Consider the following 21615-nt stretch of genomic DNA (forward strand, 5'->3'; position numbering starts at 1 on the left):
CTAGAGGAACAGCACCTCATTGTCCAATTAGGCACATTCCAGCCTTCCGGACTTAACAATGAGTTCAACAACTTCAGACTGAACTCTCACCTCCACCTTCACCCCATTTTTATCTCCATCCATTTATTTTCATTTCTTCCATTGATCTGTTTTCCCCTCCCCATTGTCCCACTTGGGCCATCTGTTCCTAGTTGCCCACACTAGAATCAAAGAATTTACTGTGCAGAAGGAGGCCATCCAGCCCATCGAGTCTGCACTGGCCCTTGGAAAGAGCACCCTACTTAAGCCCACACCTCCACCGTAACCCCACATAACCTTTTGGACGGGGAGGGGCAATTTAGCTCAGCCAATCCACCTAACCTGCACATCTTTGGACTGTGGGAGAAAACCAGAGCAGCCGGAGGAAACCCACGCAGACACTGGGAGAATGTGCAGACTCCACACAGTCACCTGAGGCTGGGCTTGAACCCAGGTCTATGGAGCTGAGGCAGCAGTGCTAACCACTGCCATTGTGCTGCAGGATTGAACCCAGGTCCATGGAGCTGAGGCAGCAGTGCTAACCACTGTGCCATTGTGCTGCTCTACTCACCTTTGTCCTGCCATTCACATTCTATTCTCTCTATGTGCCATTATCTGCACTCTTGCCTTAATTACCCCCATGTACATTCCTTTTGTTTCTGTCCACATCTTTGTCAACCTCCACCTATCGCTTCTTCCTTATCAAAATCGCTTATTGTCACAAGTTGGCTTCAAATGAAGTAACTGTGAAAGGCCCCTGGTCGCCATATTCCGGCACCTGTTCAGGGAGGCTGGTATGGGAAATCAACCCCACTGTTCCGCGCTCCCTCACCACAGTATAAATCTGACCCTATTTCCAGTTGTCTGTAGCTTTAACAAAGAGTCATCCAGACTCTAAACGTTAGCTCCCTCCTCTCTGCACAGATGCTGTCAGACCGGCTATGATTCTGTTTTTGTTATTATGGTAATGTAATTCTCTGGGTAGCCTTTACTTGGATACAAATATAGGAATTACAAAGAACAGTACAGCACAGGAACAGGCCCTTCGGCTCTCCAAGCCTGCGCAGACCATGCCGCCTGTCTAAACTAAAATCTGCTACACTTCCGGGATCCGTATCCCTCTATTCCCATCCTATTCATGTATTTGTCCAGATGCCCCTTAAACGTCACTATTGTCTCTGCTTCCACAACCTCCTCCGGCAGCGAATTCCAGGCACCCACTACCCTCTGTGTATAAAAAAAAAAAGAAAAAAAAAAAAAACTTGCCTCGTACATCTCCTCTAAACCTTGCCCCTCTTACCTTAAACCTATGCCCCCCCGAGTAATTGACCCCTCTACCCTGGGAAAAAGTCTCTGACTATGCACTCTGTCTATGCCCCTCATAATTTTGTAGACCTCTATCAGGTCGCCCCTCAATCTCCTTCGTTCCAGTGATAACAAACCAAGTTTATTCAACCGCTCCTCATAGCTAATGCCCTCCATACCAGGCAACATCCTGGTAAATCTCTTCTGCACCCTCTCCAAAGCTTCCACATCCTTCTGGTAGTGTGGCGACCAGAATTGAACACTACTCCAAGTGTGGCCTAACTAAGGTTCTATACAGCTGCAACATGACTTGCCAATTTTTATACTCAATGCCCTGGCCAATGAAGGCAAACATGCCGTATGCCTTCTTGACTACCCTCTTCACCTATTCTCCAGTGCTCCGAGACATCACCTGAAGATAGTGAGGATCCAAAGATTTCTGTCAAGGCCTCAGCAATTTCCTCTCTTGCCTCCTTCAGTATTCTGGGGTAGATCCCATCAGGCCCTGGGGATTTATCCACCTTAAATATTTTTCAAGACGCCCAACACCTCGTCTTTTTGGATCTCGATGTGACCCAGGCTAACTACACACCCTTCTCCAGACTCAACATCCACCAATTCCTTCTCTTTGGTGAATACTGATGCCAAGTATTCATTTAGTACCTCGCCCATTTCCATTGGCTCCACACATAGATCCCCTCCCCTGTACTTCAGTGGGCCAACCCTTTCTCTGGCTACCCTCTTGCTTTTTATGTTGCTTTTTAGGAGTGGAGTAGCCACCCCTTGAGCCTGATCTGATGGTAACCTCAGCCCCACCATCCCACCTACTCTCGATAACCTTGCACTTCTTGCTTATCAAGAATTTATCTCGCTCTGCCTTAAAAATATTCAAAAACTCTGCTTTCACCGCCTTTTGAGGAAGAGCGTTTTTAAAGACTCAAAGAAATAAATTCTCCTAATCTGTCTTAAAAGGGCAATCGAGCCTTTAATAATAATAATATTTTTAAACAGCACTAGATTCTTCCACACCAGGAAACATCATTTCCACATCCACCCTGTCAAGGCGCCGAAAGATCTTTTATGTTTCGATCAAGTCGCCTTTACTCTTAACTGCAGTGGCAAAAACCCTACCCTGCCCAACCTTTCCTCAAGACAACCCGCCCATTCCAGCTTTAGTCTCGTAAACATTCTCTGAACTGCTTTCAAGACATTCATATCCTTCCTTAAATAAGGAGACCAGTACTGTATACAATACTCTAGTTGTGGTCTCACTAGTGTCCTGTATCAACTGAAGCATAACCTCCCTATTCTTGTATTGAATTACCCTCGCAATAAACAGTCTCGCCCTATTAACGTTGCTAATTACCTGCTGCACCTGCGTACTAGCCTTTGTGATTCATGCACTAGGACATTCGGATCCATCTGCACCTCAGAGCTCTATTACATTTCACAATAGGGGAGGTGATGGCACAGTGCTAATGTCACTGGACTAATAATCTAGAGGCCCAGGTTAATGCTCTGGGTACATAGGTTGAAATCACCCCATTGAAGAGGGTGGAGTTCAAATCTGGAATTGGAAGCTGGTCAACGTGATGGCGATCATGACCACTGTCATTCATTGTTGTAAAAATCCAACTGGTTCACAAATGTGCTTTGGGGAAGGAAATCTGCCGTCCTTACCTGGTTGGCCCACATGTGACTCCAGACCCACTGCAATGTGGTTGACTCTGAAATGGCCGAGCAAGCCACTCAGTTCAAGGATACTTGGAGATGGGCAGCAGATGCTGGCGTTGCCAGCAATATCCACATCCCATGAAAGAATTAAAAAAAAAAAAAAAAATTAAATCTGTTTTTTACTCGGCCTGCCAAAATGGACAATTTCACATTTTCCCACATTATATTCCATTTGCTAGATCTTTTCCCACTTAACCTATCGATCTCCCTTTGTAGCCTCCTTATTTCATCTTCACAGCTAACTTTCCTACATATCTTTGTCAGCAAATCAAACTTTTGTCAACTCATCAAAGGCATTTATATGAATTGTAAAAGGCTGAGATCTCAGCACTGATTCCTGTGACACCCATTTTGTCAACCACAAAATTCAGCCTACTCTATTTCCCTTCAGCTAGCCAATCTTCTATCCATGCCAATATATTATCCACTTCACCGTGAGCTTTTATTTTTCACACCCTTTGACATTTCCCCTTACCAAAAGCTTTCTGGAAATCTAAGCACAGTACATCCACCGGTTCCCTTTTATCCACACGTTATTTCTTCAAAGAACTGGTTAATTGGTTCAACGTGATTTCCCTTTCCCCCAAATCATGTTGACTCTTGTCAACAAGTTATACCTGCTTTAACTTCTTCAATAATAGCTTTTAAAATTTTCCCTATGACCGATGCTAAGCTGTAGTTTACTGATTTCTTTTCACCTCCCTTTTTTGAATAAAGGAGTTACATTAGCTATTTTCCAATCTAATGGAACTTTCCCGAATCTAGGCAATTTTGGAAAATTAAAAATTTTGTACTAGCCACTTTTAACATCCTAGGGTTTTGTCCATCAGGATCCAGGGACTTGTCAACTCGCAGGTCCAATAATTTGCTCAGTACCACTTCTTTGATGATTTCCTCCCTCCCTCCCATTTCCAGATTTACAACTGTTTCTGGGATGTTACTTAATAATAATCTCTTATTGTCACAAGTAGGCTTCAATGAAGTTACTGTGAAAAGCCCCGAGTCACCACATTCCGGCACCTGTTCGGGGAGGCCGGTAGGGGAATTGAACCCACGCTGCTGGCCTTGTTCTGCTTTGCAAGCCAGCTGTTTAGCCCACTGTGCTAAACCAGCCTCTATAGTTAAAACCGATGTAAAATACCTGTTTAGCTCATTATTAATTCTCCAGATGCACTTCCTATTGGACCAGCATTCACTTTATCTTTTCTTTTTCAAATATCTAGAAATTTTGCCTTTAGTTCCAACTAGCTTTCTCTCATACTCTAATATTCCCTCAATAATCTTGTAGTCATTTTTTGCTGTTTTATATAGTCTGTCCAACCTTCTGACCAGCCATTCATCTTTATGTAATGATATGCTTTTTCTTTAAGTTTACTTTAACTTTTTCAGTTATCCACGGATGGTGACCCCCCCCCCCCCCGCTGGAATTTTTATTTCTTGCCAGAATATATCTATTCTGTATTCTGAAATACCCCTTTAAATGTCTGCTACTGCATCTCTTTTTCTCTATCCCTAAGCTAATTTGCCAGTTCATTTTGGCTAGCTCTGTTTTCATGCATTCAATTATCCTAATTTAAGTTTAAAATACTAACCATAGACCCATTCTTCTTTCCCTCATACCGAATATAAAATTCAGTCTTATCCTGATTGCTATACCTATGAGGTCATTAATCCTAACTCGTTGGTCAACAGCAGGTCTAGTATCGCCTGATCTCTGGTTGGTGCTGTCTGCAGAAACAATCCTGAAAACATTCTCTGAATTCCTCACCTAGGCTACCTTTGCCCATATTTTTCCAGTCTACATGTAGATTGAAATCTATCATGATAATCATCATACCTGTTTAGCACAGGGCTAAATCCTGGCTTTGAAAGCAGGCCAGCAGCATGGTTCGATTCCCGTACCAGCCTCCCCGAACAGGCGTCGGAATGTGGTGACTAGGGGCTTTTCACAGTAACTTCATTTGAAGCCTACTCGTGACAATAAGCGATTTTCATTTTCATTTTTTTCATACCTTTCTGACAAGCTGCCATTATTTCTTTCCTTTTATACCCTTATCTATCCTGTGATGCGTTTAGCTCACTTGGCTAGACAGCTGGTTCGTGATGCAGAGCCAGGCTAGCGGCGCAGCGGCGCGGGTTCAATTCCTGTACTGGCTGAATTAATGTGTGAAGGCTCGTCTTCTCAACCTTGTCCCTCTCCTAAGGCGTGGTGTTAAATCACCACCAGTCTACAGTCATCTGGGATGGTGCATTTACGTGCACCCTTCAATATTCCGGTCCCAATCTGTGGGTTCTGCAGTCATGTCTCTGAAATGGCGATCAGGTTATTTCTAACTGCTATTAATTTATCTGCTTTGTTTTGAGTGCTGTGTGCGTTCAGATACAGAGTCTTTAGTTTTGTGCTTGTATTATTTTTGTAACCTCAGCCTTATCTGTCCGTTCATCATTTCCCATATTACTACCATAAGACATAGGAGCAGAATTAGGCCACTCGGCCCATCGAGCCTGCTCCGCCATTCAATCATGGCTACTTTTCTCATCCCCATTCTCCTGCCTTCTCCCCATATCCACTTATTAATCAAGAAACCTTCCTCTCTTGCCTTGCCTCTACTCTTTCTTTTACCACACCTTCCCAGATTCGATCCCGTGCCGCCATACGTTTTGTTAAAATGCATAATTGATCTGCAGTACGAATGAGTTGAGCTTGATTCATGTTTTCTAATGTCAGTAGAACCTGCATTTACTGCAACAAACAGAATTTCCTGGCATTGCTCCGCCAGAAGTCTAGTTACATTTCTTCAGCTGTTTTTAACTCTCCAGGGCAGAGAGGTAGATGGTTTACAGATGCAGTCCTCCCTGTCTTGTAGGTTGTCGGTGTTTGGAGTTTTGCGCCAGAGTAATCCTGACCTGGTGTTCACCTGCCCAGGTTGTTGGCACGCAGGGCGATGCTGGCTACGCAGCTGATGGCACTGGTTGCCACCTTGTGCCAGAGGCCAGCCTGGGCAATGTAGTCTGAAGCCAGGGTGTGGAGGGTGTCCGGGCCGAAGGGGTTGAAGTGACCGGGCAGCACAGTGCTGACCTGTCCCCGGTCCAGCAGCTTGAGCAGCCTCCTGCAGCTCTCCTTGTAGTGGTTGATGTTGGAGTGAGGGAGCCAGTCAATCAGGGCGCCCTGGTACACGGTATCGCCGCTGAACAGGAGGCCCCGCTCGGGCTCGTGGAGGCAGATGCTGCCCCGGGAGTGTCCGGGGGTGTGGAGCACTGTGAGCTGCCGGTCCCCCAGCTCGATCACATCGCCATCCTCCAGCAGGCGGCCGGGCTGCACGGCCCTGACCCGGTAGCTGCTGGCCGTCCAGCCGGGCGGCGGGCGGCTCACCTCGCTCCCGCTCAGCCAGGTCACCGTCTCCAGGTTGTCACCCCGGGACAGGGCCGCGGCCTCGGCCCGGTGTACGGCCACGCCGCCGGCCGGGAAGTGGTGTAGGCCGCCCGCGTGGTCGAAGTGGATGTGAGTGGCGAGCGCCAGCAGCGGGCGGGAGCCGGTCAGGCCGGCCCGTTCCAGGTAGTCGGGCAGGCTGCTGAGGCCTAGGCCGGCATCCACTACCAGGTCCCGCTCCGAGCCCTGTACCAGCCACATGTTCGCCCGGTTCCCCGACTCGTAGAAACGCTCCCGGATCAGGTAGAGGCCGTCAGCCAGGCGCTGCCGCCAGAACCACTCCCCGTCTGCACCGTCCGCCATCTTCCAGGCCACTGCCGCCCGGTTCCCAGCCTCCACTGCCGCCCGGTTCCCAACCCTCCCGGGAGCCGCCACTGCCGCCCGGTTCCCGGGCTGTCCGGGAGCCTCCACTGCCGCCCGGTTCCCAGCCTCCATTGCCGCCCGGTTCCCAACCCTCCCGGGCTGTCCGGGAGCCTCCACTGCCGCCCGGTTCCCAGCCTCCATTGCCGCCCGGTTCCCAACCCTCCCGGGCTGCCCGGGAGCCTCCGCTGCTGCCAGCGCAACTCGGCAGGAGGTTCGCCGTCCCGCCTCTCCCTCTCTCTCTCTCCAGTGGATTTTCATGGAGCGATTTAAGTTATTAAAATACATTCAAGATTGAGGACAAAAAAGTTATTCAGCAAGTGGAAATCACCCAGTTAGTGATGTGGCTGGAAATCTGCAATAAGATCAGTAGATGTTGGCAGTACAGATCAGTTCTGTCAGGAGAGACATAAACAAGATTAACGATTCAGACCAGTGATCCTTCTTGAGTACTTATGTTTTTAATTTGTATAAACAACAGACACTTTGCCCACAAGAAAGTGGTAACTCTGCTGGAGTTTTATTGGTATACCTGCCAATTCAGGAGTGTCTGAACTGTTCATGCGCTGTGACCATAAAATATCAGATGGAATAGGTTTTCTTGAGTTTAACAATATACATAGAAAATAGAAGCATGAGGAGGCCATTCGGCCCTTCGAGCCTGCTCCACCATTCATTATGATCGTAGCTGGTCATCAAGTTCAGTTCCCTGACCCTGCCTTTCTCCCTCGCCTCCCCCCAACCCTCACCCATATCCATTAAGCCCCAAGAACTATATCTAATTCCTTCTTGAAATCACACAACGTTTTGGCCTTGACTATTTTCTGTGGTAGTGAATTCTATAGATTTACCACTCTTTGGGTGAAGAAATTTCTCCTCATCTCAGTCCTAAAAAGTCCCTCATCATCAAACTATGACCCTTAGTTCTGGATTCCCCACCAACGGGAACATTTCTTTCTGATTCTACCCTGTCTAATCCTGTTAGAATTTTATAAGTTTCAATGAGATACCCTCTCACTCTTCTAAACTCCAATGAATTTAATCCTTAACAGATTTAGTTTCTCCTCATATGACAGTCCCGCCATCCCAGGAATCAGTCTGGAAAACCTTAGCTGCTCTCCCTCCATACCAAGAACATCCTTCCTCGGATAAGGACACCAAAACTGCACACAATACTCCAGGTGTGGCCTCACCAATGCCCTATACAATTGCAGTAAACCATCTCTATTCCTATACTCAAATTCTCTTGCTATAGAGGCCAGCTGCCTGCTGTGCCTATGAGCCACTTTCAGCGACTGATGCACGAGGACACCAAGGTCTCGCTGAGTATCCACCTCTCAATTCATGCATTCAAATAATAATCTGCCTTCCTATTTTTGCTACCGAAGCAGATAACCTCACATTTATCCACATTATACTGCATCTGCCATGCATGTGCCCACTCACTCAGCCTGTCCAAATCCCGCTGAAGCATCTCTGCATCCTCCTCACAGCTCACCCTCCCACCCAACTTTGTATCATCTGCAGATTTGGAGATATTACATTTAGTTCCCTCATCCAAATCATCGATATATAATGTGAACCGTTGGGGTCCTAGCGCAGATGGGTACCCCACTAGTCACTGCCTACCAATCCGAAAAAGACCCATTTATTCCAACTTTTTGCTTCCTGACTGCTAACCAGCTTTCTATCTACCTCCAGACTACACGTAATCCCATGTACTTTAACTCTACATAGTAATCTGTTATGTGAGACTTTTTTGAAAGTCTAAATAATCCACATCCACTAGTTACATAGAAGCTCTATAGTGCAGGAGGAAGCCATTTGGCCCATCACCACCACTCCGAAAGAGTGCTCTATCTGAGCACAAATCCCCACCTCAACCTGTAACCCCACCTAACCTTAGAACACTTGGGGGCAATCTAGCTTGGCCACCGAACCTGCATATCTCTGGACTGTGGAAGGAAACCAGAGCACCCAGAGGAAACCTACACATACATGGGGAGAATATGAAAACGCCACACAAAGTAACCCAAGGCTGGAATTGAATCCGGATCCCTGGCTGGGCTCTATCAGGCAACAGTGCTGACCACTGTGCTACTCTTTAAATAATTCTTATTATTATTCCAGTAGATTTGTCAAGCATGATTTCCCTTTCGTAAATCCATGCTGACTTTGTCTGATTACACCACTGCTTTCCAAACACTGTGCTATGAAATTCCTGATAATGGACTAGCAACTTCACTGCTACCGACGTTAGACTCACTGGTCTATAGTTCCCTGTTTTCTTTCTACCTCCCTTTCTGAATAGCAGGGTTACATTCGCTACCCTCCAATCTGTAGGAACCATTCCAGGGTCCAAAGAATTTTGGAATTGACTACCAATAGTGATTCTACTTCTGAAACTGATCCTGGAAAGCCTGAACTGGTGTGGACCAGGGGAATCCGACTGTTTAATTAAAACAAAGCATCACAAAGGCAGCTAGCTGGTGTTGACGATGTGAAGAAATTCAGTGACGCGTGGATAAACGGCGGGATTAACTATGACTCTGGTATTTGACGATTTTTACTAGGGTCGTGTTGGAACAAAGAACAAAGAAAATTACAGCACAGGAACAGGCCCTTCGGCCCTCCCAGCCCGCGCCAATCCAGATCCTTTATTTAAACCTGTCTCCTATTTTCCAAGGATCTACTTCCCTCTGTTCCCACCCATTCATATACCTGTCTAGATGCTTCTTAAATGATGCTATCGTGCCCGCCTCTACCACCTCCGCTGGTAAAGCGTTCCAGGCACCCACCACCCTCTGCGTAAAAAACTTTCCACGCACATCTCCCTTAAACTTTCCCCCTCTCACTTTGAAATCGTGACCCCTTGTAACTGACACCCCCACTCTTGGGAAAAGCTTGTTGCTATCCACCCTGTCCATACCTCTCATAATTTTGTAGACCTCAATCAGGTCCCCCCTCAACCTCCGCCTTTCCAACGAAAACAATCCTAATCTACTCAACCTTTCTTCATAGCTAGCACCCTCCATACCAGGCAACATCCTGGTGAACCTCCTCTGCACCCTCTCCAAGGCATCCACATCCTTCTGGTAATGTGGCGACCAGAACTGCACGCAGTATTCCAAATGTGGCAAAACCAAAGTCCTATACAACTGTAACATGACCTGCCTACTCTTGTACTCAATACCCCGTCCGCTGAAGGCAAGCATGTTGTATGCCTTCTTGACCACTCCATCAACCTGCATTGCCACCTTCAGGGTACAATGGACCTGAACTCCCAGATCTCTCTGCACATCAATTTTCCCCAAGACCCTTCCATTGACCATATAGTCCGCTCTTGAATTTGATCTTCCAAAATGCATCACCTCGCATTTGCCTGGATTGAACTCCATCTGCCATTTCTCTGCCCAACTCTCCAATCTATCCATATTTTGTTGTATTCTCTGACAGTCCTCCTCGCTATCTGCAACTCCACCAATCGTAGTATCATCTGCAAACTTGCTAATCAGACCACCTATACCTTCCTCCAGGTCATTTATGTAGATCACAAACAACAGTGGCCCGAGCACGGATCCCTGTGGAACACCACTAGTCACCCTTCTCCATTTTGAGACACTCCCTTTCACCACTACTCTCTGTCTCCTGTTGCCCAGCCAGTTCTTTATCCATCTAGCTAGTACACCCTGAACCCCATACGACTTCACTTTTTCCATCAACCTGCCATGGGAAACCTTATCAAACGCCTTACTAAAGTCCATGTATATGACATCTACAGCCCTTCCCTCATCAATTAACTTTGTCACTTCCTCAAAGAATTCTATTAGGTTTGTAAGACATGACCTTCCCTGCACAAAACCATGCTGCCTATCACTGATAAGTCTGTTTTCTTCCAGATGTGAATAGATTCTATCCCTCAGTATCTTCTCCAACAGTTTGCCTACCTCTGACGTCAAGCTCACAGGTCTATAATTCCCTGGATTATCCCTGCTACCCTTCTTAAACAAAGGGACAACATTAGCAATTCTCCAGTCCTCCGGGACCTCACCCGTGCTCAAGGATGCTGCAAAGATATCTGTTAAGGCCCCAGCTATTTCGACCCTCGCTTCCCTCAGTAACCTGGGATAGATCCCATCCGGTCCTGGGGACTTGTCCACCTTAATGTCTTTTAGAATACCCAAAACTCCCCCCTTCCGTATGACAACTTGACCAAGAGTATTTAAACATCCATCCCTAGCCTCAACATCCGTCTGGTCCCTCTCCTTTGTGAATACCGATGCAAAGTACTCATTAACAATCTCACCCATTTCTTCTGAGTCCACGCATAAATTTCTCTTTTGTCTTTAAGTGGGCCAATCCTTTCTCTAGTTACCCTCTTGCTCCTTACATACGAATAAAATGCTTTGGGATTTTCCTTAACCCTGTTAGCCAAAGATATTTCATGACCCCTTTTAGCCCTCTTTATTGCGCGTTTGAGATTCATCCTACTTTCCCGATATTCCTCCAAAGCTTCATCAGTTTTGAGTTGCCTCGATCCTATGTATGCTTCCTTTTTCATCTTAGCTAGTCTCACAATTTCACCCGTCATCCATGGTTCCCTAATCTTGCCATTTCTATCTTTCATTTTCACAGGAACATGTCTGTGCTGCACTGTAATCAACCTTTCCTTAAAAGACTTCCACATTTCAAATGTGGATTTACCCTTAAACAGCTGCTCCCAATCCACATTCCCTAGCTCCTACCGAATTTTGTTATACTCTGCCTTTCCCCAATTTAGCACTCTTCCTTTCGGACCCCTCCTGTCCTTGTCCATGAGTATTCTAAAACTTACGGAATTGTGATCGCTATTCCCAAAGTAATCACCGACTGAAACATCAACCACCTGGCTGGGATCATTCCCCAATACCAGGTCCAGTATGGCCCCTTCCCGAGTCGGACTATTTACATACTGCTCTAAAAAACTCTCCTGGATGCTCGTTACAAACTCTGCTCCATCTACGCCTCCAACACTACATGAAGCCCATTCAATGTTGGGGAAGTTAAAATCTCCCATCACAACCACCCTATTGCTCCTACCTTTTTCTATAATCTGTCTGCGTATTTGTACCTCTACTTCATGCTTGCTGGACTGTAGTAAAGTCCCAACAATGTTACTGCACCCTTCCTATTTCTCAGCTCCACCCATATTGCCTCAGTGCTCGAATCCTCCATCGTGCCCTCCTTAATCACAGCTGTGATATCATCTCTGATGAGTAATGCAACTCCTCCACCCCTTCTACCTCCCTATCTATCCCTCCTGAAGCATCTATACCCTGGGATATTCAGTTGCCAGTCCTGCCCTTCCCTTAACCAAGTCTCAGTAATACCAATAGCATCATATTCCCAGGTACTGATCCAAGTCCGAAGTTAGACATAGAACAGTACAGCACAGAACAGGCCCTTCGGCCCTCGATGTTGTACTGAGCAATGATCACCCTACTCAACCCCACGTATCCACCCTATACCCGTAACCCAACAACCCCCCCCCCCCCCCCCCCCCCCCCCCCCCCCCCCCCCCCAACCTTACTTTTAAGGACACTACGGGCAATTTAGCATGGCTAATCCACCTAACCTGCACATCTTTGGACTGTGGGAGGAAACCGGAGCACCCAGAGGAAACCCACGCACACATGGGGAGGACGTGCAGACTCTGCACACAGTGACCCAGCCGGGAACCGGACCTGGGACCCTGGAGCTGTGAAGCATTTATGCTAACCACCATGCTACCGTGCTGCAGTTCATCTGCCTTACCTGCTACACTTCTCGCATTAAAACAAATGCACCTCAGACCACCTTTGCGTTCATCGTCTCTTCCCTGTCTACTCTTCCCCTTAGCCACATTGAGTTTATTGTCTCGTACCTTAGTGGCTTTAGTTGCTGCTGCTTTACTGACCTCTAACTTCCTAATCTGGTTCCCATCCCCCTGCCACATTAGTTTAAAACCTCCCCAACAGTGTTAGCAAAAGCACCCCCGAGGACATTGGTTCCTGTCCTGCCCAGGTGTAGACCATCCGGTTTGTAATGGTCCCACCGCCCCCAGACCCGGTTCCAATGTCCCAAAAATCTGAACCCCTCCCTCCTGCACCATCACTCAAGCCACGTATTCATTCTGACTATTCTTGAATTTCTACTCTGACTGTCCCATGGCACTGGTAGCAATCCTGAGATTACTACCTTTTGAGGTCCTACTTTTTAACTTATCTCCTAACTCCCTAAATTCTGATTGTAGGACCTCATCCCTTTTTTTAACCTATATCGTTGGTGCCTATATGCACCACGACAACTGGCTGTTCACCCTCCCCCCTTCAGTATGTCCTGCAGCCGATCGGAGACATCCCTGACCCGAGCACCTGGGAGGCAACATACCATTCGGGAGTCTCGTTTTCGACCACAGAAATGCCTGTCTACTCCCCTTACAATTGAATCCCCTCTGACTATAGCCCTCCACATGGTGCTCCTGGAAATGTCCTCTTTGTGTGTAGATGTCTGTGACAGTAGACAGTTCGGCTGTTGCTTTCTTGCACATAAGGGGCATGGCTAATCCGACATGTAAACAGTCATCCTTGGGAGATCTGCAGAGATCATTAGGTGTATAAAAATGTGGCGATTAGGGGCTTTTGACAGTAACTTCATTGCAGTGTTAATGTAAGCTTACTTGTAACAATAAAGATTATTATAGTCAGCGCAAGATGATAATCCACCCTGTGTTGAGAAATCAGAAAAGGATTTTGGAAGTAGCTAATCCCAAAACGTCAGTTAGAAAGGATAAGATTTGGACTAATAATAATCTTTATTATTGTCACAAATTAGCTTGCATTAACACTGCAATTAAGTTACTGTGACAATCCCTTCGTCGTCACTCTCCAGTGTCTGTTCGGGTATACTGAGGGAAAACAGAACTGTACAGCACAGTATAGGCCCTTCGGCCCACAATATTGTGCCCAACTAGTCTGAAAATAAGATCAAGTCAACCTACTCCCAATCATTCTAGTGCACTCCATATGCCTATCCAATAACCGCTTGAAAGTTCCTAAAGTGTCCGACTCCACTACCATAGCTGCAAGTGCGCTCCACGCCCCAACCACTCTTGAGTAAAGAACCTACCTCTGACATCCCTCCTATATCTCCCACCCTGAATCTTATAGTTATGCCCCCTTGTGACAGCTACATCCACCCGAGGAAAAAGTCGCTGAACATCCACTCTATCTATCTCTCTCATCATTTTATACACATCAATTAAGTCACCTCTCATCCTCCTTCGCCCCAATGAGAAAAGCCCTAGCTCTCTCAACCTTTCCTCATAAGAGCTACCCTCCAATCCAGGCAGCATCCTGGTAAATTTCCTTTGCACCCTTTCCAATGCTTCCACATCCTTCCTATAATGAGGTGACCAGAACTGCACACAGTACTCCAAATGTGGTCTAACCAAGGTCTTGTACAGTTGCAGCATAACCTCAAGCTCTTAAACTCAATCCCCCTGTTAATAAATGCTAACACACTATAGGCTTTCTTCATGGCTCTATCCACTTGGGTGGCAACTTTCAGAGTTCATATGGACATGAGCTCCGAGATATCTCTGCTCCTCCACATTCTTCAGAACCCTGCCGTTAACCCTGTAATCCGCATTCAAATTTGTCCTTCCAAAATGAATCACCTCACTTATCAGGGTTAAATTCCACCTGCCATTTTTCAGCCCAGCTCTATATCCTATCAATGTCTCTTTGCAGCCTACAAAAGCTCTCCACATTATCCACTACTACACCAATCTTGGTGTCATCAGCAAATTTACTAACCCAACCTTCAACTCCATCATCCACGTCATTGATAAAAATCACACATGCTGAGGACCCAGCACAGATCCCTGTGGTTCACCGCTGGTGACTGGGCTCCAGGATGAAAATTTACCATCTACCACCACCCTCTGTCTTCTATCTGATAGCCAGTTACTGATCCAATCGGCCAAATTTCCCTCTATGCCATGCCTCCTTATGAGCCTTACTAAAATCCATGTACACAACGTCAACTGCTCTACCTTCATCTATGTATTTAGTTACCTCCTCAAAGAATACAATCAATCATGTGAGGCAAGGCTTACCCCTCACAAATCTGTGCTGACTATCCTGGATTAAGCTGTATCTTTCCAAATGATCATAAATCTTATCCCTTTACCTAGGACCGAAGTGAGACTAACTGGCCTATAATTCCCAGGGTTACCTATTCCCTTTCTTGAACAAGGTGACAACATTCGCCTCTCTCCAGTCTTCTGGCACTATTCCTGTAGACAGTGAGGACATAAAGATCAAAGCCAAAGGCTCTGCAATCTCATCCCTCACCTCCCAAAGAATCCTAGGATATATCCCATCAGGCCCAGGCGACTTATCTATCCTCAGGCTTCTCAAAATTTCTAACACATCTTCCTTCTGAATATCTACCTCCTCCAGCCTACCAGCCTGTATCGCACTATCCTCCTCAACAACATGGCCCTTCTCCTTTGTGAACACTGAAGAAAAGTATTCATTTAGGGCCTCTCCTATATCTTCAGACTCCATGCACACATTCCCACAACTGCTTGCCTTCATTGGCCGGAGCATTGAGTATAAAAATTGGCAAGTCACGTTGCAGCTGTATAGAACCTTAGTTAGGCCACTATACTTTGAGTATAGTGTTCAATTCTTTTTTTAAAAATTTAGAGTACCCAATTATTTTTTCCAATTAAGGGGCAATTTAGCGTGGCCAATCCGCCTACCCTGCACATCTTTGGGTTGTGGGGGTGAAACCCATGCCGACACGGGGAGAATGTGCAAACTCCACACGGACAGTGACCCAGGGCCGGGATTCGAACCCAGGTCCTCAGCGCCGTAGGCAGCAATGCTAACCACTGTGTCACCGTGCTGCCCTTAGTGTTCAATTCTGGTTGCCACACTACCAGAAGGATGCGGAGGCTTTAGAGAGGATGCACAAGAGATTTACCAGGATGTTGCCTGGTATGGAGAGCACTAGCTATGAGGAGCGGTTGAATAAACTCAGTTTGTTCTCACTGGAACGACGGAGGTTGAGGGGTGACCTGATAGAGGTCTACAAAATTATGAGAGGCATAGACAGAGTGGATAGTCAGAGGCTCTTCCCCAGAGTAGAGGGGTCAATTACTAGGGGGCATAGGTTTAAGGTGCGAGGGGCAAGGTTTAGAGGAGATGTACGAGGCAAGTTTTTTTTACACAAGAGTGTAGTGGGTGCCTGGAACTCGCTGCCGGAGGAGGTGGTGGAAGCAGGGACAATAGTGACATTTAAGGGGCATCTTGACAAATACATGAATCAGATGGGAATAGAGGGATATGGACCCAAGAAGTGTAGAAGATTTAAGTTTAGATGGGCAGCATGGTCGGCGCAGGCTTGGAGGGCCGAAGGGCCTGTTTCTGTGCTGTACTTTTCTTTGTTCTTTGTCCTTCACCGGACCTAACTTCACCTTGGTCATTCATTTATTCCTCACATAAGTGTAGAAAGCTTTGGGATTTTCCTTGATCCTACCCGCCAAGGACTTCTCATGCCCCCTCCTAGCTCTCCTAAGCCCTTTCTTGAGCTCCTTCCTAGCTATCTTGTATCCCTCGTGTACCCTAACTGAACCTTGTTTTCTCATCCTTACATAAGCCCCCTTCTTCCTCTTGATAAGACATTCAACCTCTTTTGTAAACCACGGTTCCCTCACTCGACCATTTCCTCCCTGCCTGACAGGGACATACATATCAAGGACACGCAGTATTTGCTCCTTGAACAAGCTCCACATCTCAATTGTTCCTGACAGTTCCTGTTTCCATCTTATGCTCCCCAATTCTTGCCTAATCGCATCGTAATTACCCTTCCCCCAGTTATAAACCTTGCCCTGCCGTATGTTCCGATCCCTCTCCATTGCTATAGTGAAAGTCACCGAATTGTGGTCACTATCTCCAAAGTGCTCTCCCACAAACAAATCTAACAGTTGGCCCAGTTCATTACCCAGTACCAAATCCAATGTTGCCCCGCCTCTTGTCAGTCTATCCACATATTGTGTGAGGAAACCCTGCACACACTGGATATAAACAGCCCCATCCAAACTATTCGAATTATAGTGGTCCCAATCAATATTTGGAAAGTTAAAGTCATCCATGACAACTACCCTGTGACTACCGCACCTATCCAAAATCTGCATTGCAGTCTTTTCCTCCACAACTCTGTTACTGTTTGGGGGCCTATAGAAAACTCTGAAAAAAAAGTGACCGCTCCTTTCCTATTTCTAACTTCAGCCCACACTACCTCAGTAGACAGATCCTCCTCAAACTGCCTTTCTGCAGCCATTGTACTATCCTTGATTAACAATGCCACTCCACCACCTCTTTTTATCACCTTCCCTACTCTTACTGAAACATCTAAACCCCGGAATTTCCAACAACCATTCCTGCCCCTGTTCTGCAGGGGAAATTCAGAATGTCCAATTCGCCTAACAGCACTTGTGGGAGGAAACCGGCGCACCCTGTGAAAACCCACGCAGACATGGGAAGAATGTGCAGACTCCGCACAGACAGTGATCCAAGCCGGGAATCGAACCTGGAACTCTGGCGCTGTGAAGCCAATGTGCTAACCACTGTGCTACTGTGCCGCCCAGTAGTTGCTAATGGTTTAGAATTCCTACAGTGCAGGAGGAGGCCATTTGGCCCATCGTGTCTGCACCGATCCTCTGAAAGAGCCGAGGTCCACTCCCCAGCCCTATCCCGTAACCTAACCTGTGCATCCCTGGACACTAAGGGGCAATCAGCATAGCCAATCCACCTAACCTGCATTTCTTTGCACTGTGGGAGTAAAGAGGAAACCCATGCAGACATGGAGAGAAAGTACAATCTGCACACAGTCACCCAAGGCCGAATTGAACCCGGGTCCCTGGCGCTGTCAGGCACTAGTGCTAACCACTGTGCCGCCGTGCTGCCCTGATATAGACAACCTGAGTCAGTTGTTCCTCAGGAGAAAGTAGTGATCAGTTGAATATTTTTGTTAAATAAATCTCTGCAGCAGGATGTCCCTTCGTGACACAGTCAGTAAACGGGGTTCAAAGGTTTTACCCAGGTAAGTTGGAAAGAGGAGGACTCAGGAGGGACCGCACTTAGATCTTTCGCCTAAGCTGCTTATCCTCCGGTCTGCTGAGAAAATGAGCTTAGAACATAGGAATGGTTGGCTTCTAAAGCGATCTTCCTTCTCCAACTACTGGGGGTATTAAAAACAGACATTGCCCATGTATTCCAAACATGGCTTGATTAGCTCATGTCTGGAAGTGAATTTAGCCAGGGTCCCATTGTCCATAGATTAGTCTTAATGGCCTGTCTCTAACAGTTAAATACCTTGTGATTGCCACAGAGGCCTTGCTAATGAGACAAGTCTTTCACACACTCATGAAGTCATACTATTTGATGGATTTTGCAAATATACTGACTCCACGCCAATGAATTGAAATGTGGAATATATTGTAGCGCATATTAATGGTGGCCATTTTGAACTTCAGTCTGCTTTTGAAAAGTTTAATTCGGATTTCCAGCTGGAATCAGGAATCATTATTTGGTATAAAGCACATCTTCATGACAGTTTATATGTAATACATCAAAGGGTTGGGTGTTCTCGCCCTTTGCACGCTTTTTCTTTTGCACAACAGGTTTTTGACGGATGAGTTTATATATTTAATTGTGAGATTTTTCTGCTCAGGGTGGGGATCTGAATGAGCTGCGGAGACACATCTACGCTGATACTGTGATTATTACACCGTCAAGAAGCTGGTACAGAAAGTATTTCCACCCTGTAAAATGTCGTGAAATTCATCAGAAACAGCAGGCCATCATTAGTGTAAAGTCAAAACTTGCTTTAGATGATAAAACTTTCTTATTATTTCAATCACTAGCTTGCTCCGATGTTATTTCCCAGTCCAATGCTAAGTGACAATCTCCATTTTTATATCCAATTTTAAGACCTGGGATATTTATCAGTTTTTATTTGTGTAATAGGGTAAATATTAAAGCATGAAGGATATGATAAATCAGTTTTAAAAAATGAATCATCATTTGAAAGTCGAAGTAAAACACGCGATCAAAGTGGCGTTGCTGGTGATGGAGCATCTCTCGATGTTTGCAGTTCTGGACATCACCTTTATGGGATCAATGACAATTCCAACTCAGTAACACAGAGAGAAATGTTAACTGAAGCGTTCTCATTCCACACTCGTCAGGACAAATGCAAGAATGCCAAATTTCCAAGTTCCATGAAGTTTTTCAAAATCACCAAATGCAATTTTAACAGTAAAATATTTGAAATAATTTTTGCGAATGGCTGCGTGCTTAGAAATACTGACTGCAGGGCCTATTAAATCACCACCATAGTGTCCTGAAGCACATCTAATTTTGCACTTCACTGTGATTATTTTATTCAGTGATTGCATTGGGGCCCTTCAGTGGAGTCCTGCAGTTAATAATGCAATATGCATGCACCTAGAAATGAGCAGATGTGAAATATATCAGTGGGAAACTTGAGGGGTTTTTTTTTTTGTCCCACAAATGTGGGAGGAAGTATTTCACAATTTTACCACCCAGATAAACTGACACAGTATCAGTGAAAATGGGGGGAACACTAATTTCACTGCTGGCCAGTCGATGGACCAAGAGGTCCTACCTAGCTTCAACTTTTGACTCTTTGCTGAGCTATACTAAAGCTAGCTTCTGATCAAAGCGAGAGTGCTATAGTTGTTCCCAGCAACCCCAGGCAAAGGAAGGGAAAGAAGTCTGTCCTCTGTTTATTAGTGCAATGTAACTCGGAACAGTGAGTTACATTGAGGATGTTGTGCTGTGTTCAGTGGAGGACATTGCTAACAGCTCAGTGTCATTGAAGATCATTCAGTGAAATGTGGTGCTTGGTCTGTTGAATAATAGTTTTATTTCCTGTTGTATCAAAGGCATGAATATATCCCATCGTATTTCAGAGAAATATATCCCCATGCTTTATTAAAAATAAATAATTATTGCTTAAGTATAAAAACATTTTACTGACGTGATTTTATCTGCGGCCTCTGAAGGTTCTAAGGATCTGGGCACAGATATATGGCCGTGGTTGCTGCACTTGTAGTGTCACCATTCCCTGCTGTTCACTGTGGTAACTGTATTTGCGAGGAGCGCAGGCAATTGAAGTAAAATGCTGAAAGGGACCTGCATTAATAAAGCACCTTTCTCAACCTCCAGGCAACCCCGAAGGCCTGTATTGCTAATGAAGTATATGTGAAACGTCACAGTTCTGGTATAAGAAATGTGGTAGCTAATGAGTGCACAGCAAGCTCCCACAGTTATGAGTTCAATGCCAGATAATCCATTTAGTGATTTTTTGGTTGAGGAATAAATGTTGCCCCTCCCCCAACACACAAAGAGAGCACTGTGCCATCATTTCTATGAGGTTTTCCTTGATCTCGAATCCTACTCGGGTACGTCCGAGATACGAGATCCCTACTAAAGTCCCCTATTGGGAAAAAAACCCAAGCCAGAATGAATTGAATACTGCTTATTTTGGTTTTTATTGGGACTCCCAGGTGAAGGACTTGGGGATAAAATTAGTGGAGAAACCAGATAAATTGCAAAATAGGCGTTAGAAAGCAATACGTTTAAACGTTTTCAGATCTGTAGAGCATAGATGAAATTTGAGCATTTTTGCCTCTACCTGTTGGAGTCCACTTGTGAACAACCAATCAGCACTCTCTTCTCATACAGTAGAAATTTGTTGTTTACCTTGACATTGATATTCTTGCGATGTTCTGACTGCAAAATCTTCAAAATATCTTTGTTCACAATCGTCAGTCCTGTATTGCCAAATAACCATTTAACCTGAGAAACATAGAACATAGAACGATACAGCGCAGTACAGGCCCTTCGGCCCTCGATGTTGCACCGACATGGAAAAAAACTAAAGGCCATCTAACCTACACTATGCCCTTATCATCCATATGCTTATCCAATAAACTTTTAAATGCCCTCAATGTTGGCGTGTTCACTACTGTTGCAGGTAGGGCATTCCACGCCTCACCACTCTTTGCGTAAAAAAACCTACCTCTGACCTCTGACCTATATCTATTACCCCTCAATTTAAGGCTATGTCCCCCTTGTGCTAGCCACCTCCATCCGCGGGAGAAGGCTCTCGCTGTCCACCCTATCTAACCCTCTGATCATTTTGTATGCCTCTATTAAGTCACCTCTTAACCACCTTCTTCTCTAACGAAAACAACCTCAAGTCCATCAGCCTTTCCTCATAGGATTTTCCCTCCATACCAGGCAACATCCTGGTAAATCTCCTCTGCACCCGTTCCAAGGCTTCCACGTCCTTCCTATAATGAGGCGACCAGAACTGTACGCAATACTCCAAATGCGGCCGTACTAGAGTTTTGTACAACTGCAACATGACCTCATGGCCCCGGAACTCAATCCCTCTACCAATAAAGGCCAACACACCATAGGCCTTCTTCGCAACCCTATCAACCTGGGTGGCAACTTTCAGGGATCTATGTACATGGACACCGAGATCCCTCTGCTCATCCACACTACCAAGAATTTTACCATTAGCCAAATATTCCGCATTCCTGTTATTCTTTCCTTAAACTCCATTTGCCACCTCTCAGCCCAGCTCTGCAGCTTATCTATGTCCCTCTGTAACCTGCAACATCCTTCCGCACTGTCTACAAC

The 21615-nt window shown here is 45.8% G+C and overlaps 2 protein-coding genes across 2 annotated transcripts in view; one reads left to right on the forward strand and one right to left on the reverse strand.

Annotated features, from left to right (window-relative positions):
- Positions 1-21615, forward strand: part of recql4 (RecQ helicase-like 4) — a 79959-nt gene that overhangs the window by 45093 nt on the left and 13251 nt on the right. Inside the window, 3 exon segments of the mRNA XM_038798622.1 lie at positions 18611-18653; positions 18656-18705; positions 18707-18748. Of these exon segments, the coding sequence (XP_038654550.1) occupies positions 18611-18653; positions 18656-18705; positions 18707-18748 (135 nt within the window).
- LOC119966622 (metallo-beta-lactamase domain-containing protein 2-like) lies at positions 5772-6908 on the reverse strand. Its single transcript, XM_038798623.1, has 2 exons — positions 6878-6908; positions 5772-6817 (listed from the first exon to the last, which is right to left on the reverse strand). The coding sequence occupies exon 2, from the start codon at positions 6788-6790 to the stop codon at positions 5972-5974; it is 819 nt and encodes a 272-aa protein (XP_038654551.1). The 5' UTR covers positions 6791-6817; positions 6878-6908; the 3' UTR covers positions 5772-5971.

Source organism: Scyliorhinus canicula, chromosome 5, assembly GCF_902713615.1.
Source record: "Scyliorhinus canicula chromosome 5, sScyCan1.1, whole genome shotgun sequence".
Taxonomy (NCBI): Eukaryota; Metazoa; Chordata; class Chondrichthyes; order Carcharhiniformes; family Scyliorhinidae; genus Scyliorhinus; species Scyliorhinus canicula.

What these genes read in the sequence shown, in the direction of transcription:
- LOC119966622 (XM_038798623.1), bottom strand. Translation starts at nt 6,790, where the DNA reads ATGGCGGACGGTGCAGACGGGGAGTGGTTCTGGCGGCAGCGCCTGGCT.